We start from the raw sequence: 19,562 nt of genomic DNA, 5'->3' as shown, positions 1-19,562 counted from the left end.
AGTGAAGAACACCTTTCCAATTGAATCAAGACTGGATTGTAAATTAGACTAGGTTGTTTTATTAAAAGATTAATTTAAAAAGTAAGTGGGAACTATTTTGTCCTCCCTTACCTCAGCATACCTCCAGTCTCCAGGTAGCTGATTGTACTTCCACTGAATAATATATGTCACCCCAGAGATATTAGCCAACTTCCATCTCAATGTCACATTGTGGCTTCCAATGGTAGATGCAAATGGTGCTGTAGGTGTGTTCAAATAATCTGAGTGTGGAAACCAATAAAACACAAACAAGGCTTAAGTCATTAATCCTCTCCCTGAGGTATTCTGTGGCAGTTTCTGGGCAGTAGGAGAATGCAGCAGCATTCTCTAAAGGATTGATGTTACGCTGGAATACACTTTGGTGGTGACACACCTAGTACATTGGGTAAAAGTAAAGTGCATCTTGCCCCAGGGGCCTGGCACATTCAGCAGTTGTGAAGCTGATAAAAACATGGAAAACATGCATATCAGGAAAAGAGTTACAGAATGAACCATAGTAATGTTATAAGACAATTGATACATTAATATTAATTGGCCAAACTCATCACTGGTGTAAGTGGGTGCAGCTATACTGAAGTCAATGGAGATATACCCATCTGTGTTAGTGGTGAATCTGGCCTATTATGTTAAGCTATATCCCTTAAATGGAAGCTTTGGGAGATCTGTCCATTTCTTTACTGTCCTCACATCCTTCTCCACTCAGTGATTGGTAAAACTTTGAAGGGAAACTCCTTCCATCAAAACACTAACGCATGAGCTTAAAGTTAAGCACATGTGCAGTCACGTACATGCTTCAATGGGATTACTCGGGTGCTCAAAGTTAAACACATGCTTTAAAATACTGGTCCCCAAACCAGCAAAGCACTAAAGCATGTGTTTAATTTTAAGCACATGCATAGTCCCAGTGAAGTGTTCTACTGAACTACGCAAGTTAAACATATGTTTAGTGCTTTGCTGGATTGGGGACCAATATTTAAACGATCATGTGGAAGGTCATGATTGGATGACCTGTCAAATGATGAACTTGCAGATAACAGACACTACAGAAATTAGACATGGAATAAAGAATAGGACATCTTCCATTTAAAATGTTGGTTCCATTCTACTTAGAATTTCGCAACCATGATGAAATTACTATCTGTGACAAAATTGGAAATACTTTCTTAATTGGTTTGGTTTGGTTTGGTTTAAGTGAAGTCCCTAGTCCATAACAAAATCAAGGCTGCTTTTGTCAATGCACATTTGTGGTATGCCAGAGTTATACTGTAACTTAGAACCATCGCAATATGGCTCCCTCCCTATGGCCTATCACAGCTGGGAAGATCTGAGGTGGGGCATTCACGCTTTTAGTCCCTCAGATTTACCTTTCTAGGGCTAACAGCAAAACTTTTCAGAAGAATGCAACCAGTTGTGGAACTTGCTCTCTGCCGTCTTGTCAGATACAGGGTTTGATCGTATTAGGGCACAAAGTAACGTGTACCTGTTCAGTCATGCCCTTTAATATATTTCCATTCAGGCAAAGCATGGGTTTGCTGTGCAACTTTATATAAATCTTCTTCCCCTGGTATCACCAATATTTAGTGTATATATATATATATATATATATATATACTTGTTTTGAAACTGAATGTGAGGCACCGAGTTCCCAAAGCAACGGGCAGCATGCTAATGCCTCAATATATATTGTTTTATTATGATACGGAGCTCAGCAAAGCATTTATTATAAAGCTTTGCTGAATGGAAATCCCTACATTTTTTCAGTCAGATAGGGTAGATCCATAGGTGCTGAGGCTGCTGCCGCACCCCCAGCTTGAAGTGGTTTCCAACATATACAGGGATTTTCAGTTTGGTTCAGTGGCTCTCAGCTCCCCCACTATACAAATTGTTCCAGCACCCCTGGTAGATCGCTCAGGGTGGGGTTCAAATGCACTAAGCATTGGCCTAACTGCTCCCATGGAAATCAAAAGGAGTTTTTACCATTGACTTAAACAGAAGCAGAGTTGGGCCATAGCTGAGTGCATTTGAAAATCCCACCATAAACTTCTGCATTTATATTCAAAAATTCCCAAGTTCCTGGAAGAAAAAGCCTACTTTTTGTAATACAGCAGCCATCTCTTTACTTTTAAGTTACAATAAGAATCAGAAAAGGAACAAGACATTCCTGGCCCTGTTCAAAGAAAATCAGATAACAAATGCAAAAGGATACTCCTAGAAATGAGTTCAGCAAACCCTGGGTTATGGCACAGCACTATGTCCGTCCTTACCTTGTACTTCAGCACCATAAGCCTCCTCTGCACAGCTGCAGCCAAACTTACAGGAAACTCTCTGTATAAGACATAGAACTTGCCAGTTAGTTTTATTTCAATGGGATGTCTTCTTAGAAGCATCCAGACACATTTCTAGTACACATGAATACCACAAAAGTAGTTATATTCATTCTAAAAACATTGGCACCTTAGGCTCATTCAAAAAATCTACTGGCATCAATGGCAGTCTTTCCATTGACTTCAATGGGCATTGGGTCAGGCTCTATATTCCCTATAGCCCATTTGCTGCAACTCACAAATCTGGGGACAATTCCTGCTCACTTTACACATTTAAGACTTCAATAAGGATACCTGAGGAAGGGAAGCAGAATATGGCCCATTTAACTTACTATTGATGAGAAGCCCTGAGCATTGAGCCCAGCCCTTCTTGCTCCACCTATTTCCCACAAATGCTCCCTGCTCTTGGCCAATAAGCTGTATTGGACGTTTTTTTTTAAAAACACATCTACCATCTAACTTCTTGTTATTATTTTTTATCTGTGTTATAGTTGTGTCTATAGGTCTTAACCACCCCCAGACCCCCAATGCAGCCCACACTGAACATATACATAGTAAGAAGAGAGTCCCTGCCCCAAAGAGCTTACCATCCAAATAGAGAAGATAGACAAAGGAAGCCTCACTAGCTCTATTTTACAGCTCCACTGAACTGAGACGCAGAGGGAAAATTTTCCAAATGACTGACAATCCTAAGCCTACTTTTAAAAGTGACTTAAGCACATAGGAGCCTGAGTCTCACTGAAAGTCAATAACTAAATAAGCAATGACTCCAGCTTGCTTTTCTGGCTTCTAGTCAGGAATGAAAGGTGGCTCAGGCTGGAGGGGCAGGATTTATATACACTCCCCCAGGTGTGCAGGATTTATATACAGTCCCCCATTGGCTTACCTGAGCCCCACCGGCCTGCCCATCAGTTCAGGTGATGCCTTCTCCCCTCCCCCTCCCGATTCCCAAAGGAGGAGAACCCTTAAAGGAGCTACTATCCTTTTTTTATGCCAGTCCTGACAAAGCTCCCCCACCCTGAGAATGCATTTGCTCTGCTGTATTTTATTTAGGCTCATTTACATTGCAAGATTGTCTGGCTTACAAAAGCTGAACAAGATAAAATACCCCAGCTTTATAATCTCTGTTCATACAGCAAACAACTATCAAGTAATAATTAACTTTTGGGTCATTAAAGTGACATGTTATATTAGGTGGCATTTTTTGTCTTGGTAACTGTCAATGATTCTACTGTACACATTTCCTGCAGCTCACTGAAACTGATAAGAGAAAATTGCCCTAGCACAAAGTAAAGGTTTATTTCACAAGTTGCTGCATTAAAGAAGTGGCTCTTTGTGTTTTAATATTATTAGCAAGATGCAACGTTTCCAAGAGAAATATCTTGGTCAAGGAAAGGCAAACAGTACAAATACCAGCAGTCATGCTTCTGTGTGGCACTAGGACAGTGTTGAATTGGGTGACCAGATGTCCCATTTTTAAAGGGACAGTCCCGTATTTAAGCCCTCCTGTAGGTGTCCAGACTTTTTCTTAAAAATGGGCAAATTGTCCCATATTTTCTGTCTCCCCCCATCAGTAGTGGCGGGTCCTGCTGCTGGCCGGATCCCAGCTCGCCAGCCACCCGCCCACTATCAGTACTGGCCACTACGCCTGCTAGTCTGCCCCCGCTGCGTGCCAGCTCTCGGCCAGCAGGGCTCCGCCACCCATCCCATTTGCGGCCAGTGCTGGCTGTGCGCTGCAAGCTGCGGTGGCTGGTGAGTGCGGGCAGGCAGCAGCCAGTTACGAGTCGCCTCTGCTGCCTACTCATCGGCCCTTTACGTGCTCCCCCTCTTGCTATCCTCTCCCTTCTTTGCCCCTTCACCACCCCCCCAGCCCTGCTGCTCCTCCATATTCCCCCCAGCAGGGCGCATCCCACTCCCAGCGCTGTGCAGAGAACCAGCCCCTGGTCAGAATGCTCAGCTCACCAACAGCTGAGGGGCGGGGGCAAGAAGAGATGAGCTCTGCAAAGACATGGGCCAGGTCATCCCTTCCCCCCTTGTAGCTGGAAGCAGCTCCCGTCTCTTCCCTCCTGCACAGTGCCAAAAGGCTGCTGCTGGCCACATTCTGGTGTAAACCTGGCAGAAATCTGGGGAGGGGAGCATGTGAACCTGCGTCCCCCCTGCACATGTTGCCTCGGGAAGACGCGGCAGCTGGTACCAGGAGAGGTGGGTCCATCCCAGGGGCCCAGCCAGGCATGGAGGGCGGAGAGCGCCGGGGCAGGGAGAGTCGGATAGGTCGGTCACCACCACCACCACCCGTTTGAGAGAGGTATATGGGAGTGGGAAAGGTGTCACCCCTTCCTGTGTGAACCCTAAAGCCTTAAAGATAAGAAGGTAAATAAAAAGAATCCAACTATGCAGTATTTCTTTTTAACAGGGGCTCAGTCAACCTGATGTTAATTTGAATGTTTGTACTACATAATTCTGATTGATTGCCGTTGAACTTGCTTGAATACGAGTAATTTTACCAGGTGTCCCGTATTCAGCATAGCAAATATGGTCACAATATGTTACAACAGCTTTACAAACTGTCAGCTGCAGGTCTATTTAATGTCTTAATCATTGACAGTCAAGAATGTTTAGGTTATGGGCTCACCTTCTCTTTAAACATATGTGCATCAACTGGTTTGTACTGCTTTGAAGAAACTATAAAGTGCTCCATTCAACAGACATATTTCCTGTCTTTTTCCTTTATTTCATGTTTTCCTTCTTCCTTTTCCTACTGACAATTAATTGCTACAGCCCTAAACCTGATTTTGTTTTGGTTCTTGCTGAGGAAAATAATAATAAAACTTTTCCCTGGAGATTTTTAAAGGCAAATTTGCCATCTATTCCCCTTGAAACCAAGAAATCCTTGTTGGTGGAAGTTCCCGCTTTAAGTGCCAGATTCTGACACCCTTATTCATGTTGAGTAGCACCTTATTCCATTGGTGTTCCAACTAACTTTAATGGGACTACTCTTGGGAAAAGGTACTATTCAACAGCTGTAAGAAAATTGCATTGTTTGTTTATAGGCATTTTCTATGGCACTCGTCACAACAGTATCTGAGCAACTCACATACATCAATGAAGTGGCCTCATAATGGCCCTGTGAGGAAAAGAGCTATTACCCATTTTACAGAAGGGACACTGAGGCCCACAGAGATTAACATGTTACCCAAAATCACACAGCAAGTCTGTGGCATAGCCAAGAACAGAACTCAGCCCCAGTCCAGTCTTTAGCCACCAGACCATCTTTTCTCCTTCACAGGCTTAAAAATAAAGAAAATCTATGCCCCTGTTTGAAAACCTCATCTATACACATCTACATTCAAGCTTCATTTCTAGGCCAATGTACACTGTGTATCTTATGTTTTTAACAAGAATACAGTGATGTAATGCCACAGGGTTTGCATAACACAACCAGACACCTGGATTTAAAATTTTGGGTATCTAAGTTGTGTTTCATTCTGCTGTGTGAACTGAAGTTATCATTTTAGGGTGTTTATACTGGTCTTATTGGCATTTAACTTACCTCACATGCTCTGATGTAGGTCTGATTCTGTAGAGAAGCAAACAAAAAGAGACATGCTTAGCAGGAATATAGTCTTTCAATAGTCCAATATTGCAAATAAGGTAGTATTAACTCATCAGACATTTCTTACACACACAGAGTACATAGCAAATGCTTTTCAGTGACAAACGGCTGAAAAGAAGAAATCCAAATTCAAAACTGGAAGGCCAGCATTTGAATTACGTCAAGTCTGACTGAGCTCCAGATTTCTCAAGAAAAGGAACCCAGTTCCTCTCAAACTTTTCCCTGGCAACTGTCCCAGAACCTGTGCTAGTTCTTGTCCAGATACTATTGGTTAACAACAGGAAACATGGTGATAACATGTATTCTAAAGATGGGGGTCTAACAGGGCCTGGTGCAGAAAGGTGTTGAACACTGACAATTTAACTGACTGAAAATCCAGAAGGGGAGTTTAATTTTCATTGAATGTTAGTGTTCTCTGTTCCCACCACACTGTGGCAGACATAAAGCAGGTTTGTATTATGAAGGTACCCCCATGCCAAGAACTAGTGATTCCCAGGTTAATGTACTCTATTTCGAAGACTTCTGAACTAATAATATGATGTTACATATTCCAATAAGAAACATATCAACTTACTGGAAAACGAATTATGGCTATTACATTTTTTATTATAAAAAGACTGGTTTGGTAGAATACTTTTGGATAATTTATCAGACAAAATCAAAGCATAGGAAGTGGAACTTTGACTAATACAGTACTTACACATTGCAGTGGGCAACTTTTTTGTATTGTTGCATTCCAAAATCGACATCCCTGTGTGCACTGCAAGAAAGACAGTGAATAGTTAGTACTTTAAAAGAGTTGCAGTCAGACAAACAAGGAGGAAGGATGGTCCAGTGGTTAGGATGCTAATCTGGGAAACCTAGGGTCAATTTCTTGCTCTACCACAGACTTCTGATATTATCTTGGGCAAACATGTAAACTTTCTATGCCTCAGTTCCCAATGTGTAAAATGGGGTAACAGCACTTCTCTTCCTCATGAAGATAAATACATTAAATATTTTGAGATGCTTATACACTATGGTAATGGGGCCTAGATAGACAGATAAAACTCCTGAAAGTTTCCCCTGAAAATTAATATAATGAATAAACATAGAAGTTTGTGTGAGTGATCCACATAACCACTTCTAGACAGGACCTTGACACAGCCATCGTGATTGAGGGTACTGTAATGGCTGGACATTATAATGCAACTCCATTATTTTGGTCTAGACTGCAGCTTTACACTGTGCCCTGAGAGAGGGATGGTGCCTGCTGCAAAGCTCCAGGAACAAAGCAAAGAATGAATTTTGGTCCAGGGAGCTCCAGTTCCTCTCTTGCTCCAGGAAGGAAGTAAATTAATTAATTCACCCCCATCATAAAGCTCTTTCCTTGATCTGGCCAGGGTGGAGCAAGCAGTCCTTTCAAATCTACTCCTGACTCGCTGATGGAGAGAAGGAACAAATTTGCCATAAACAGGCCGAAACATTCAAAATGGACCTTCCAAAAATCATGAAATTGGCTTAACATCATGATATTTTAAAAAATAATAATAAATGTTGGATTTTTTATTTATCTTCTGGTTTTGAAATTGTGTTAATTACATTTCAATCTTTTCTCTGCTTCCAGGAGGTCTACAAACTTCCTTTAAAAAAAAAAAAAAAAGTTGAAATTCTCTCACAATCACCTGACTCCAACAGCTGGGGCTTTATGAAAAACACCAAATATCACAAAGCATAAGAAAATTATGATAATTGGCAACTCTCGATCTGAGCAAAGACACATAGGTGAGTAAGGGGACAGCGCTGCATGGCCAAGTAAACATTGTGACAATCTAGCTTTTCACGCTCACATGACCCCCGCCATCCTCCACATACACCCGAGGCCATTTGCAGAGAGACTGTAATTGACTAAAGATTGTGGATAACATTGATGATTGAATCCTCCATGCATTCAGCAAATAAGTGGGAACGAGCCTTCAAGGGGCCTGTGGCTATCAGGATGAACTGTGTTAGAGATCCAAGATTTCTAAGGGAACCTCTCCTGAAGGCTGCTGCTCCTTCCAAAAATCACCCCATCAAAAGTTTGTATTAACCTATAGAGATCTCTAGCATAAACCCAAACATTTATAGCTCTATAGAAGTCTAACACAACATCTTAAAAAATAGTATTTTCAATTTCCTCCCTGTCAAATTTATGAGAAAATAAAATGGGTGTGTTATTTTAAATTTACTAGACTACCCAGAATGCAATAGTAAAAATTATGTGCCTCTCATGGGTAGGGTGACCATATGTCCCATTTTGTCCAGGACAGTTCCCTTTTTAAGTTCTGTGCCAGCTGTCTTGATTTCTTTGACAAAAACGGACATTTGTCCTGTTTGCTCCTGCAAACTGATCAATTCGCAAGCACAAACGAACAAATGCTCAGTTTACAAAAAAAGTCGGGTGCGACCCGAAGTGGGGCGCAGAGGAACATGGGGGGGGGGTTGGCAACGCGAGGTGCCAGGCAGCAGGGCTCAGAGGGTCAGCCCCAGGCCCAGGCCCAGTGTCCGGAAGCATGGAGCTTGGGCACTCAACCCCAATCCCAGCCACGGACAGCACGGAGCTCGGGAGGGCGGGGTGTCAGCCCCAGCCATCGTCAGCACAGGGCTCAGGTATTCAGCCCCAGCCCTGGGCGGCATGGAGCTGGGGGGGGGGAGCGGGGGGGTCAGCTGGAGCCCCAAGTGGCAGCAGCTCTGTCTAGCCATGCTGGCGCGGGGGGGAGGGCAGCTCGGGCAAGCCCTGGGCCATCCCCTTTGTACTTTAGGAAATATGGTCACCCTACTCATGGGAGCACTGATTCTGATGGGGACCCAAATTATCTCAAATATTTCTTCATTCTGAATTGTGTAGACTCTGAATTGAAATAGGAGCCTGAATAGAGACCTATGCTCCACTATGGTAAATTCACTTAAAAAAAAACTGTCTTTTTAAGAATATGGGCCAAATTCAGGCCTGCAGTAATTAGATGTAACTCCTCTGCAATCAATGGAGTTGCACCTACTTATGTCAAGTCTTAATATGATCCACCATGCTGGCAAAGCTATAACCAGATAATATGACCATTGTACCCTATACAGCAATAACATAAGTAACAATGCAAACCATTACTCACAGCTACACTGATGTCACTAACATTGCAAGCATTAATGCCAAGCTCTCCTTCCTGTAAACGAAAAAAATATATATTTATAAGTGAGTTTAGATATCCAGTACTTCCTCTACTAGCATTTTCCTTCCTTCCTTCAATTTTTTTCCACCTCACATGAAACTTTTAAAATTATTGCTGAAATGACAATTGCTTCTTACTTGCTTGAGAGTAATCGAAGAGTATCATTAGGATATGGAAGTTGGTGGAGTCAGCTGGAGTCAATTAAGTTATCTCAAGGAGGAATTTGGCCCTTTGTCTCCTGATTCATAGATTCTAAGGCCAGAAGGGAATACTGTGATCACCCAGTCTGACTTCCTGTAGGCCACTGAGCTTCCCCAAAATAATTCCTTTTGAACTACTGCATATCTTTTAAAAGAACATGCAATCTTGACTTAAAAATTGCTAGTGATGAAGAATCCACCATGACACGCTGTAAATTGTTCCACTGGTTAACTAATTTCACTGTTAACATTTTATGCCTTATTTCCAGTCTGAATTTGTCTAGCTTCAACTTCCAGCTATTGGGTCTTGCTATACCATTGTCTGCTAAATTGAAGATCCCATTATCAAATTCCTATTCCCTATGTAGGTATTTATAGACTGTGATTAACCTTCTCTTTGCTAAGCTACATTGATTGAGCTCCTACATGTTTTCCAATCCTTTAAATCGTTCTTGTGACTCTTCTCTGAGCTGTCTCCAATTTATTCTGATTTACTGAGACAATAATAAATGCTTCATAAACAAACCTGGAACGCAAATGGCACAAGTCCAACTGGGTCTGACCTCCAAAATGCACGTTACAGATTTTGTTTCTTTAAATTTTCCTCTGGCCTCCTTCCGAAATGGCTATACCTAACCACATGACAACTGATTCTCTTCTGGTACCAAAAGTGCCTCAGAACTATGGGTCCTATTCCCAGAGCACCTAGTTTGAATTGTGCAAGACCAGGCACCTCTTCAGAAGTGCAAATGATTCTGGGATGCATTTAACCAGCTTTGAGTAGCTGAATGTGGGGTCATAGGACTTGATCCTACAAACGCTTATGGCATGTGCTGAACTGTAAGCATGGGACTATTCTCATAGAGAGAAGTTGAACATGCACGAGCATTTGCAGGATAAGAGGCATATAGTGTGGCAATGGTTAAGAACCCGTCTGATGCAAAACAGTCCCACAGCAGGTGTGATCACACAGGTACCCTTTGATTGGGGAAATGGAAGCTTTGAACTGTACTGACCTTGAGACCAGCTTTTTCTCATTTCAGTCCCCGTCACAATATTTTTAAGTGGCATATGGAATATGGATGCCACATGTTTGGCTTTTAAAGAAGAGTGCTATGAAGAGGGACAGAGCATTTCTCATTCAGAATTTATTTAAAAATTAATCAAAGAATCCTTGTTAGGAATATTATTACCGCCTAAGCTCATAGCAGGAAAGATGAGTAACCCTTTCACTGCTGCCAGGGCTCTTTTATGCATCAGAAACAGGTTTTAAAGACTGGCCATTTTAATAAGATTGTGTACCTGGTACATCCATCCTGTACATTTCATGTCCATAATCAGTATATTTTTCAGAGCTGACAGAGCTAATTAGCCAGAAGACGCACAAAGTCATTTCTACAGAGCACATGTACATGGTCTTCTAGATAAGATCAGTCGACATACTCAGCCGAATAAAAATGAAATTTGAAGCATAATTATTGATCAGGTTTCAGTTAGAGTTTGGACTTATCATCTTTATGCATCAGCAAAAGGAAAACAAATAAATTCCACTTCACTACCCAAAGGAACACTACGAAAACATAAGATTAAAGATATAACAACCCACTCTTCTACTTAAAGGGATACCAGCAACGGAAAGCTAGACAGTTTTATATACCACATCTGCACTTAAGTCCCCTGCCAATTATTGTAATTTTATAGTTACACTTTCCTATTTTTAAAATGTTTTATTTTTCCATGTTGCTGTGTGAAAGAAGGGTATATTGACTAGCTTATTTTACAGCAAACGCTGTAGATTAGACAGTCTATAAAAAAAGAAACTGAAAAAAAAAGTTTTTGTTGTTTGTTTTTTTCCTGTAGTCTCTTTCAGTTACAGTAATCTGATGAATCATTGTAACAGAGGGGAAATAAAATTCAGATGGAGTATGATTAACTGGGTTTCCCCTTTAAAAGGTATGATATCCATTTTTCCACTGCAAACTCAATTTTAAAAACACCATTTCAGCCCCCAGTTTTGCCCACATAGGTTCTTTACATACAATTTCAAATAAAGTGGTTTGCATTAGAAAATGCTAATTGTGGTAGCAACAATCATATATCTAAGGGGTAAGTATAATTTTTTCCAAAACTTACCAGGCCGCCTGTACATAAATTCTGACAATTAATCAAGAAAGTACAATATACTGTAGAAATCCATATGCAGTAAACAGAAAGAAGACTGACTAGCTTAGGCTTCCACACGTTAATGTTCCTCATAGCTTGAACAACAATTTCATCTGGCAGTCTGCTACTTTTCTTGTTTCAGCCTCATAGATTCCGTGGATTCTAGATGCCAGATAGAACATTGAAATGCGGAAGTTTTCTAAGTGTTAGTAAAATCCTTGTTTATAATCCATCCATTCTATGACTTTAGGGCTTCCTGGATCACTTGTCTTGAAATTGCGCAACATCTATTTAATAGTTTCTTATTAAACCGCTCAGACAAAGGTGCCGATCGATGAAAGGTCACATGGCTCCTTATCACTGAAGTGAAAAGAAAACTAAGTGGAGTGATCTTATCCCAGTATTGTGGTGAATGAGGAAGAGAGTAAGAGAGAGAGAGGAGCCCTGTTTGTATTTTCTCTTATGATGAAACAATTTTTAATCACTGTTTTTAAAAATGGCTTCAGGTAACACAGCTGTGCTCATTGGTGTGGTGGAGAATAAGTAGGGCCCTACCAAATTCACGGCCATGAAAAACGCATCAGAAACCGTGAAATCTGGTCTCTCCCCCTGAAATCTGGTCTTTTGTGTGCTTTTACCCTATACTATACAGATTTCATGGGGGAAGACAAGTGTTTCTCAAACTGGGGGTCCTGATCCAAAAGAGGGTAGTGGGAGGGTCAGAAGGTTATTTTAGGGGGGGTCACAGTATTGACTCCCTTATTTCTGCACTGCCTTCAGAGCTGGGTGGCCGGAGAGCGGGGCTGTTGGCCAGGCACTCAGCTCTGAAGGCAGCGCCCCACCAGCAGCAGCGTAGAAGTAAGGGTGACAATACCATACCATGCTATCCTTACTTCTGTGCTCCTGCTGCAGTGCTGTCTTCAGAGCTGGGCTCCCAGCCAGCAGCCGCCGCTCTGTTAACAGTTTTGCCCGTTACTTTGGGGTATGCTCATTTATTCGGGTTACTCTTCTGGGGGTGGGGGTTCTGTAACTCTATCAATGTACTGCTTGTGTCACATGTGTTTTCATATGGAGCTCTACTCCTCCCTTATGCAAGTCCCCTCCCAATGGAGCTATCCTGCAAACCTAGGTTCTCTAGGGCTGGGTTCCTCCAGCCCCAGAACCGGATGAACACACACACACACACACACACACACCAAGTCTGAGCAGACGGGGTCGATTAGCACTTTCAAGCTGACCCCTTATATGCCCCTGGACTCAATGGGCTGGACTGAGCAGCACTTTCAAGCTGCCACCCTTATGCGTCTCAGATTCAGCATGTCCCTATCCCCACTCTCACATCACAGTTGTACTGGTAGTAACCTACTTGATTAGCAAACCCCACAGTATTTTGGGCGCTGCAGGGATCTTTAGCTTAGGTAAAAGAAGCGTTGCTGTAGAGTAAATGGGGGAAGCTAAAAACACAAAAGAGTAAAGTTCAGCAAGAGAGAGAGAAGCAACCATACAAGTTATTTATTGAATAATAGTGATAACTACACAAGGAGGGCTAAACCAACATAGCATACATTATTAAAGGTTAATACCTAAGGTAGAAAAGAAAACAGAGAGAGAGAAAGAGGGGGATCTCACCCACGCCATGAGGCTTGAACTGATCGGGGTTCCCAGGTGATGGTGGTAGCTCAAGGTTCTGAGGGTAAGATACAGGCAGAGCCCCCAGCATGATCAGTCAGGAGAAGATGGAGTCCCAGTGGAACTGATCAGAGTTCTATGCATCAGAACACTTACTTGAACATAGGTAGTGGTTTTTGTAGAGAAACAACAATGGTTCAAGGGAGAACACTAGATTTGTTTTTGGGTAAACTGATGACTCAAGGGTTTTCTTTAGGCTAGACAATAGGAGCTGATCACTCTTGGCTATGGGTGGTGTTCCTTCCAGGGAGCTCACAATGCAACTAGGCTGCTTCAGTATTTTGGATATCAATCAAGGATTCATTACTAGAATTGGTCTGATAACTGCTGAGCTGGGTATGGGCAGCCATATGTTCATTAATATCTGGAGCAGAGATTCCCATGATGCAGTGCTTCCCTGCTTTTTCTGGTCCCAGAGTTCAGCGTGGTTCTCTGTTCTTCATTCTGTATGCTAATCCCTGTCCCATCTTTCATGCAGATGAGGCTAGGGAAGTTGTCTCTGCTCTCCATTCTGTATGCAAATGGAGATGGCTTAATCTTGTCACCCTTGTCAGGAGGGGTCTAGGGGTATGTCTACACTACGAAATTAGATCGAATTAATAGAAGCCGGTTTTATAGAAATCGGTTGTATACAGCCGATTGTGTGTGTCCCCACATAAAATGCTCTAAGCGCATTAGTTCGGTGGACCGCGTCCACAGTACCGAGGCTAGCGTCGACTTCCGGCGCATTGCACTATGGGTAGCTATCCCACAGTTCCCGCAGTCTCCGCCGCCCATTGGAATTATGGGTTGAGATCCCAATGCCCGGATGATGCAAAACAGTGCCTCGGGGGGTTCTGGGTACATGTCGTCAGGTCCCTCCCCCTACGTCACAGCAACGGCAGACAATAGATTCGCGCCTTTTTACCTGGGTTACCTGTGCAGACAACATACCACGGCAAGCATGGAGCCCACTCAGCTCAGCTCACCGTCACCATATGTCATCTAGGTGCCGGCAGACGTGGGACTGCATTGCTACACAGCAGCAGCAGCTAACTGCCTTTTGGCGGTAGACAGTGCAGCATGACTGGTAGCCTTCATTGGCGATCTGGGTGCGGGCAGCTGTGGGGCTGGCAGCCGTAGGGCTGCATTGCACCAGCCCCTTGCCTTTTGGTAGAAGATGGTTTATTACGACTGGTAACTGTCATCGTCGTACTGCAGTGGCTGTCAATCATGGGCACCCGGGCAGACAATGATGGTTATCAGTCGTAGTATGCCATTTTCTGCCACGCGCCCTGTTGGCTCATTGCACGTTAGCAGAGTCGTAGTATGCTATTTTCTGCCAAGTGCCCAGTATTGTCTGCTAAGCACCCAGAAGAGGCCGATGGCGATCTGGGTGCTGGCAGACATGGGGCTGGCAGACGTGGGGCTAGATTGCTACACAGCAGCAACCCCTTGCCTTTTGGGCAGTAGATAGTATATTACGACTGGTATCCATCGTTGTCATATTGCAGTGGGTATCATATTGTGCAGTAGACCTGAAGGCTTACTGCCAAGCGCCCAGTATTTGCTGCCAAGCACCTAGAAAATGCCAAGGGCTATCAGTCATGCTGCACCGTCGTCTTAAGATGTAAAAAATAGATTTATTCTGTATTCATTTGCTTCCCCCCTCCCTCCCTCCTGTTAAACCCTGGCTGGGTGATAAACCAGGGTGATAAACCAGGGTGATAAACATATCCTGGCTGTTGGGGAAACTGGTTTCTCCGCTTCCTTGCTGCTGTGAGCTATTTACATTATCTTCATGCTCATCTTCCTCATCCCCAGAACCCGCTTCCCTGTGTCTTTCTCCAGTGAGGGACTCATAGCACACGGTTGGGGTAGTGGTGGCTGCACCCCCTAGAATGGCATGCAGCTCCGCGTAGAAGCGGCATGTTTGCGGCTCAGCCCCGGACCTTCCGTTTGCCTCTCTGGCTTTGTGGTAGGCTTGCCTTAGCTCCTTAATTTTCACGCGGCACTGCTGTGCGTCCCTGTTATGGCCTCTGTCCTTCATGGCCCTGGAGACCTTTTCTAATATTTTGCCATTTCGTTTACTGCTTCGGAGTTCGGCCAGCACTGATTCATTTCCCCATATGGCGATCAGATCCCGAACCTCCCGTTCTGTCCATGCCGGAGCTCTTTTGCGATCCTGGGACTCCATCACGGCTACCTGTGCTGATGAGCGACCTGTGCTCTCCAAGCTGAGCAAACAGGAAATGAAATTCAAACGTTCGCGGGGCTTTTCCTGTCTACCTGGCCAGTGCATCTGAGTTGAGAGTGCTGTCCAGAGTGGTCACAATGAAGCACTGTGGGATAGCTCCCGGAGGCCAATAACGTCGAATTCCGTCCACACACACCCAATTCCGACCCCCTAAGGCCGATTTTATCGCTAATCCCCTCGTCGGAGGTGGTGTTAAGAAACCGGTTTAAAGGGCCCTTTAAGTCGAAAGAAAGGGCTTCGTCGTGTGAACGTGTCCAGGCTTAATTCGATTTAACGCGGCTAAAGTCGACCTAAACTCGTAGTGTAGCCCAGGCCTAAGTGTGTCTCCCAATGCCCTTCACTGCTTTCTGCAAGCCTTTTCTCTGATCAGTCTTGGTTCAAGCAGAGACCGGGGAGCGTGGTGTCCCTCATGAGTCAGACAGGCCAGACACTGTGCCCTGGTTCCCCAAAAACACAGAGCTGACTGGTATCAAGTCTCCATCTGCCCAGCTCTGAAGGCAGCACCACCACCAGCAGCAGCAGAGAAGTAAGGGTGGCAGTACTGCAACCCCCCACAATAACCTTGCGACCCGCCGCAACTCCTTTTTGGGACCTCCTACAATTACAATACCATGAAATTTCAGATTTAAATTTCTGAAATCATGAAATGTACAATTTTTAAAATCCTACGACCGTGAAATTGACCAAAATGGACTGTGAATTTGGTAGGGCCCTACACATAAGGGTTGCCATGCGTCTGGTTTTCAACTTGAATGCCCGGTCGAAAAGGACCACGGTGGCTGCCGACCGGGCCTTTGAAAGTCCAGTCAGTGGTGCAGCAGGGGCCTGGGGCTAAGGCAGGCTCCCTTCCTGCTGTGGCTCCGCACAGCTCCTGGAAGGGTTGCCAGATCCCTGCAGCCCCTAGACGCATGGGTGAGCAGGGAGGCGCCACGTGCTGCCCTCAGCCTGGCCGGGAACCGTGACCAATGGGAACTGCAAGGATAGCGCACAAAGTCTCCCTGGCCACCCATGTGTTTAGAGGCTGCAGGGACCTGGCGGCCACTTCCTGGGAGCCACAGTAAGCACCGCTGGGACCCAGCACCCCAAACCCCTCATCCCCGGACCCGCCCCAGAGTCCATACCCCCAGCCACAGCCCTCACCCACCCACCCCCCACACTCCAACCCCACACCCTAGCCCGGAGCCCCCTCCTCCTTTACCCCGAACACCTCAACCCTGGCCCCACCCCAGAGCCTGCACCCCCAGATGGAGTCCGCAACCCCTACCCCTGCACCCCAATCCCCTGCCCCTGCCTGGAGCCCCCTCCTGTGCCCTGAACCACTCATTTCTGGCCCCACCCAGGGACCACATGCCCAGCCCAGAGCCCATACACCTCCACACTCCAACTCCCTGCCCCAGCCCGGAGCCCTCTCCCTCACCCCAAACACCTCACCCCCAGCCTGCACCCCCAGTCGAAGCTCTCACCCCCTTCCTGCACCACAACCTCCTGCCCCAGCCCGGTGAAAGTGAGTGAGGGTGGGTAGAGTGAGCGACGGAGGGAGGGTGGATGGAGTGAGTGGGGGCGGAGCCTCAGAGAAGGGGCTGGGCAGGGGCGTGGCCTTGGGAAAGGGACGGGACAGGAGTGAGTGTGAAATGACAATAGGTTGTCTATTGATCCCATTAACTTTTAAAATTACTGATGTTATAATTACCACTATTTTTAAAATATCTATATTTGGTAGCACCAGGAAGCCCTAACCTACATTTTGCTAGGTACTTTACAAATACATACAAAGAGCTTGCCTACATGTGGAGGTGCACCAGTTTAACTTAAGCTGTGATTTTGTACTGCTGTAAAATGTTGAATGGACACTTATTTCCATTTAAGAGTGCCTTATTTTGGTCTATCTTAAATTTATTAAGAAAATATTTAAACTAAACTGAAATAAGCCAATTAGACAAATATAGGAGTATCCACACAGGGGTTTACACTGATTTAGCTAAACCAGTTTCATTAAACTCATAAAATCATAGAATATCAGGGTTGAAAGGGACCTCAGGAGGTCATCTAATCCAATCCCCTGCTCAAAGGAGGACCAATCCCCAATTAAATCGTCACAGCCAGGGCTTTGTCAAGCCTGACCTTAAAAACCTCTAAGGAAGGAGATTCCACCACCTTCCTAGATAATCCATTCCAGTGCTTCACCACCCTCCTAGTGAAAAAGTTTTTCCTAATATCCAACCTAAACCTCCCCCACTGCAACATCAGACCATTACTCCTTGTTCTGTCATCTGGTACCACTAAGAGCAGTCTAGATCCATCCTCTTTGGAACCCCCTTTCAGGTAGTTGAAAGCAGCTATCAAATCCCCCCTCATTCCTCTCTTCTGCAAACTAAAGAATCCCAGTTCCCTCAGCCTCTCCTCATAAGTCATGTGCTCCAGACCCCTAATCATTTTTGTTGCCCTGTGCTGGACTCTTTCCAATTTTTCCACATCCTTCTTGTAGTGTGCGGCCCAAAACTGGACACAGTACTCCAGATGAGGCCTCACCAATGCCAAATAGAGGGGAATGGACACGTCCCTCAATTTGCTGACAATGCCCTTACTTATACAGCCCAAAATGCCGTTAGCCTTCTTGGCAACAAGGGCACACTGTTGACTCATATCCATCTTCTCATCCACTGTAACCCCTAGGTCCTTTTCTGCAGAACTGCTGCCTAGCCACTCGGTCCCTAGTCTGTAGCAGTGCATGGGATTCTTCCGTCCTAAGTGCAGGACTCTGCACTTGTCCTTGTTGAACCTCATCAGATTTCTTTTGGCCCAATCCTCTAATTTGTCTAGGTCCCTCTGTATCCTATCCTACCCTCCAGCGTATCTACCACTCCTCCCAGTTTAGTGTCATCAACAAACTTGCTGAGGGTGCAATCTAAGCTATCCTCCAAATCATTAATGAAGATATTGAACAAAACCGTCCCCAAGACCGACCTTTGGGGCACTCCGCTTGATACTGGCTGCCAACTAGACATGGAGCCATTGATCACTACCATTGAGCCCGATTATCTAGCCAGCTTTCTATCCACCTTATAGTCCATTTATCCAGCCCATACGTCTTTAATTTGCTGGCAAGAATACTGTGGGAGACTGTATCTGAAGCTTTGCTAAAGTCAAGGAATAACACAACCACTGCTTTCCCCTCATCCACAGAGCCAGTTATCTCGTCATAGAAGGCAATTAGGTTAGACAGGCATGACTTGCCCTTGGTGAGTCCATGCTGACTGTTCCTGATCACTTTCCTCTCCTCTAAGTGCTTCAGAATTGATTCCTTGAGGACCTGCTCCATGATTTTTCCAGGGACTGAGGTGAGGCTGACTGGCCTGTAGATCCCCGGATCCTCCTTCTTCCCTTTTTTAAAGATGGGCACTACATTAGCCTTTTTCCAGTCATCCGGGACTTCCCCCAATCGCCATGAGTTTTCAAAGATAATAGCCAATGGCTCTGCAATCACATCCGCCAACTCCTTTAGTACCCTTGGATGCAGAGCATCCGGCCCCATGGACTTGTGCTCATCTAGCTTTTCTAAATAGTCCTGAACCACTCCTTTCTCCACAGAGGGCTGGTCACCTCCTCCCCATACTGTGCTGCCCGGTGCAGTAGTCTGGGAGCTGACCTTGTTCCTGATGTAAGCCTGCAAGTGGATAAGCCCAAAGACGCAGTACCTTTCCTAAATAGCTTATTTTAAAAAATTTTAAGGAGATCAATAGATATTAAATTGTAGGAAGCTCAATTTTCTAAAATGGCCTCCAGTAACCGTGTGGTGTAAAACTGCAGATGCAATTAATTATCCCTGCAATGTCATCTGTGTAGACATCTAATTAATTCCTAGATAATGAGGCACAATCTGTTAGTCGAGCACCTAAATTGGTACAATTGCACTTGTAACTTTGTGTCCACAATATCAGAGAAGGCTGATGAAGCCCAGACAGAAATCAGGGCCATGTTATTTAATTTCAAAAGAGATTATAAATATGCCAAGTGAAGCCCTTTGTGGAACAAAGCTCACTCATTCCCTTCAGCAGCTCCTCAGAGCCTGACCCTGGAGCTGTTCTGGAATATGCCAGCTTCAAAGTCCTC

General features: G+C 44.6%; 1 protein-coding gene across 1 annotated transcript in view; it reads right to left on the bottom strand.

Moving 5' to 3' along the window:
• The window catches only part of ROS1 (ROS proto-oncogene 1, receptor tyrosine kinase), a 90,794-nt gene extending 80,095 nt beyond the window's left edge, over positions 1-10,699 (bottom strand). Inside the window, exons 1-6 of the mRNA XM_029911077.1 lie at positions 10,667-10,699; positions 9,108-9,158; positions 6,677-6,736; positions 5,914-5,940; positions 2,304-2,364; positions 112-260 (exon numbers count right to left, since the gene is read on the bottom strand). Of these exons, the coding sequence (XP_029766937.1) occupies positions 112-260; positions 2,304-2,364; positions 5,914-5,940; positions 6,677-6,736; positions 9,108-9,158; positions 10,667-10,699 (381 nt within the window). The remainder of the gene's footprint in view (positions 1-111; positions 261-2,303; positions 2,365-5,913; positions 5,941-6,676; positions 6,737-9,107; positions 9,159-10,666) is intronic.
• Positions 10,700-19,562: the final 8,863 nt, after the last annotated feature.

The sequence above is a fragment of the Terrapene carolina genome, unplaced genomic scaffold (genome assembly GCF_002925995.2).
Source record: "Terrapene carolina triunguis isolate 2854851 unplaced genomic scaffold, T_m_triunguis-2.0 Scaffold85, whole genome shotgun sequence".
NCBI lineage: Eukaryota > Metazoa > Chordata > Testudines > Emydidae > Terrapene > Terrapene triunguis.
The sequence above is the reverse complement of the archived record's forward strand: the minus strand, read 5'-3'. Positions and strand labels throughout refer to the sequence as shown.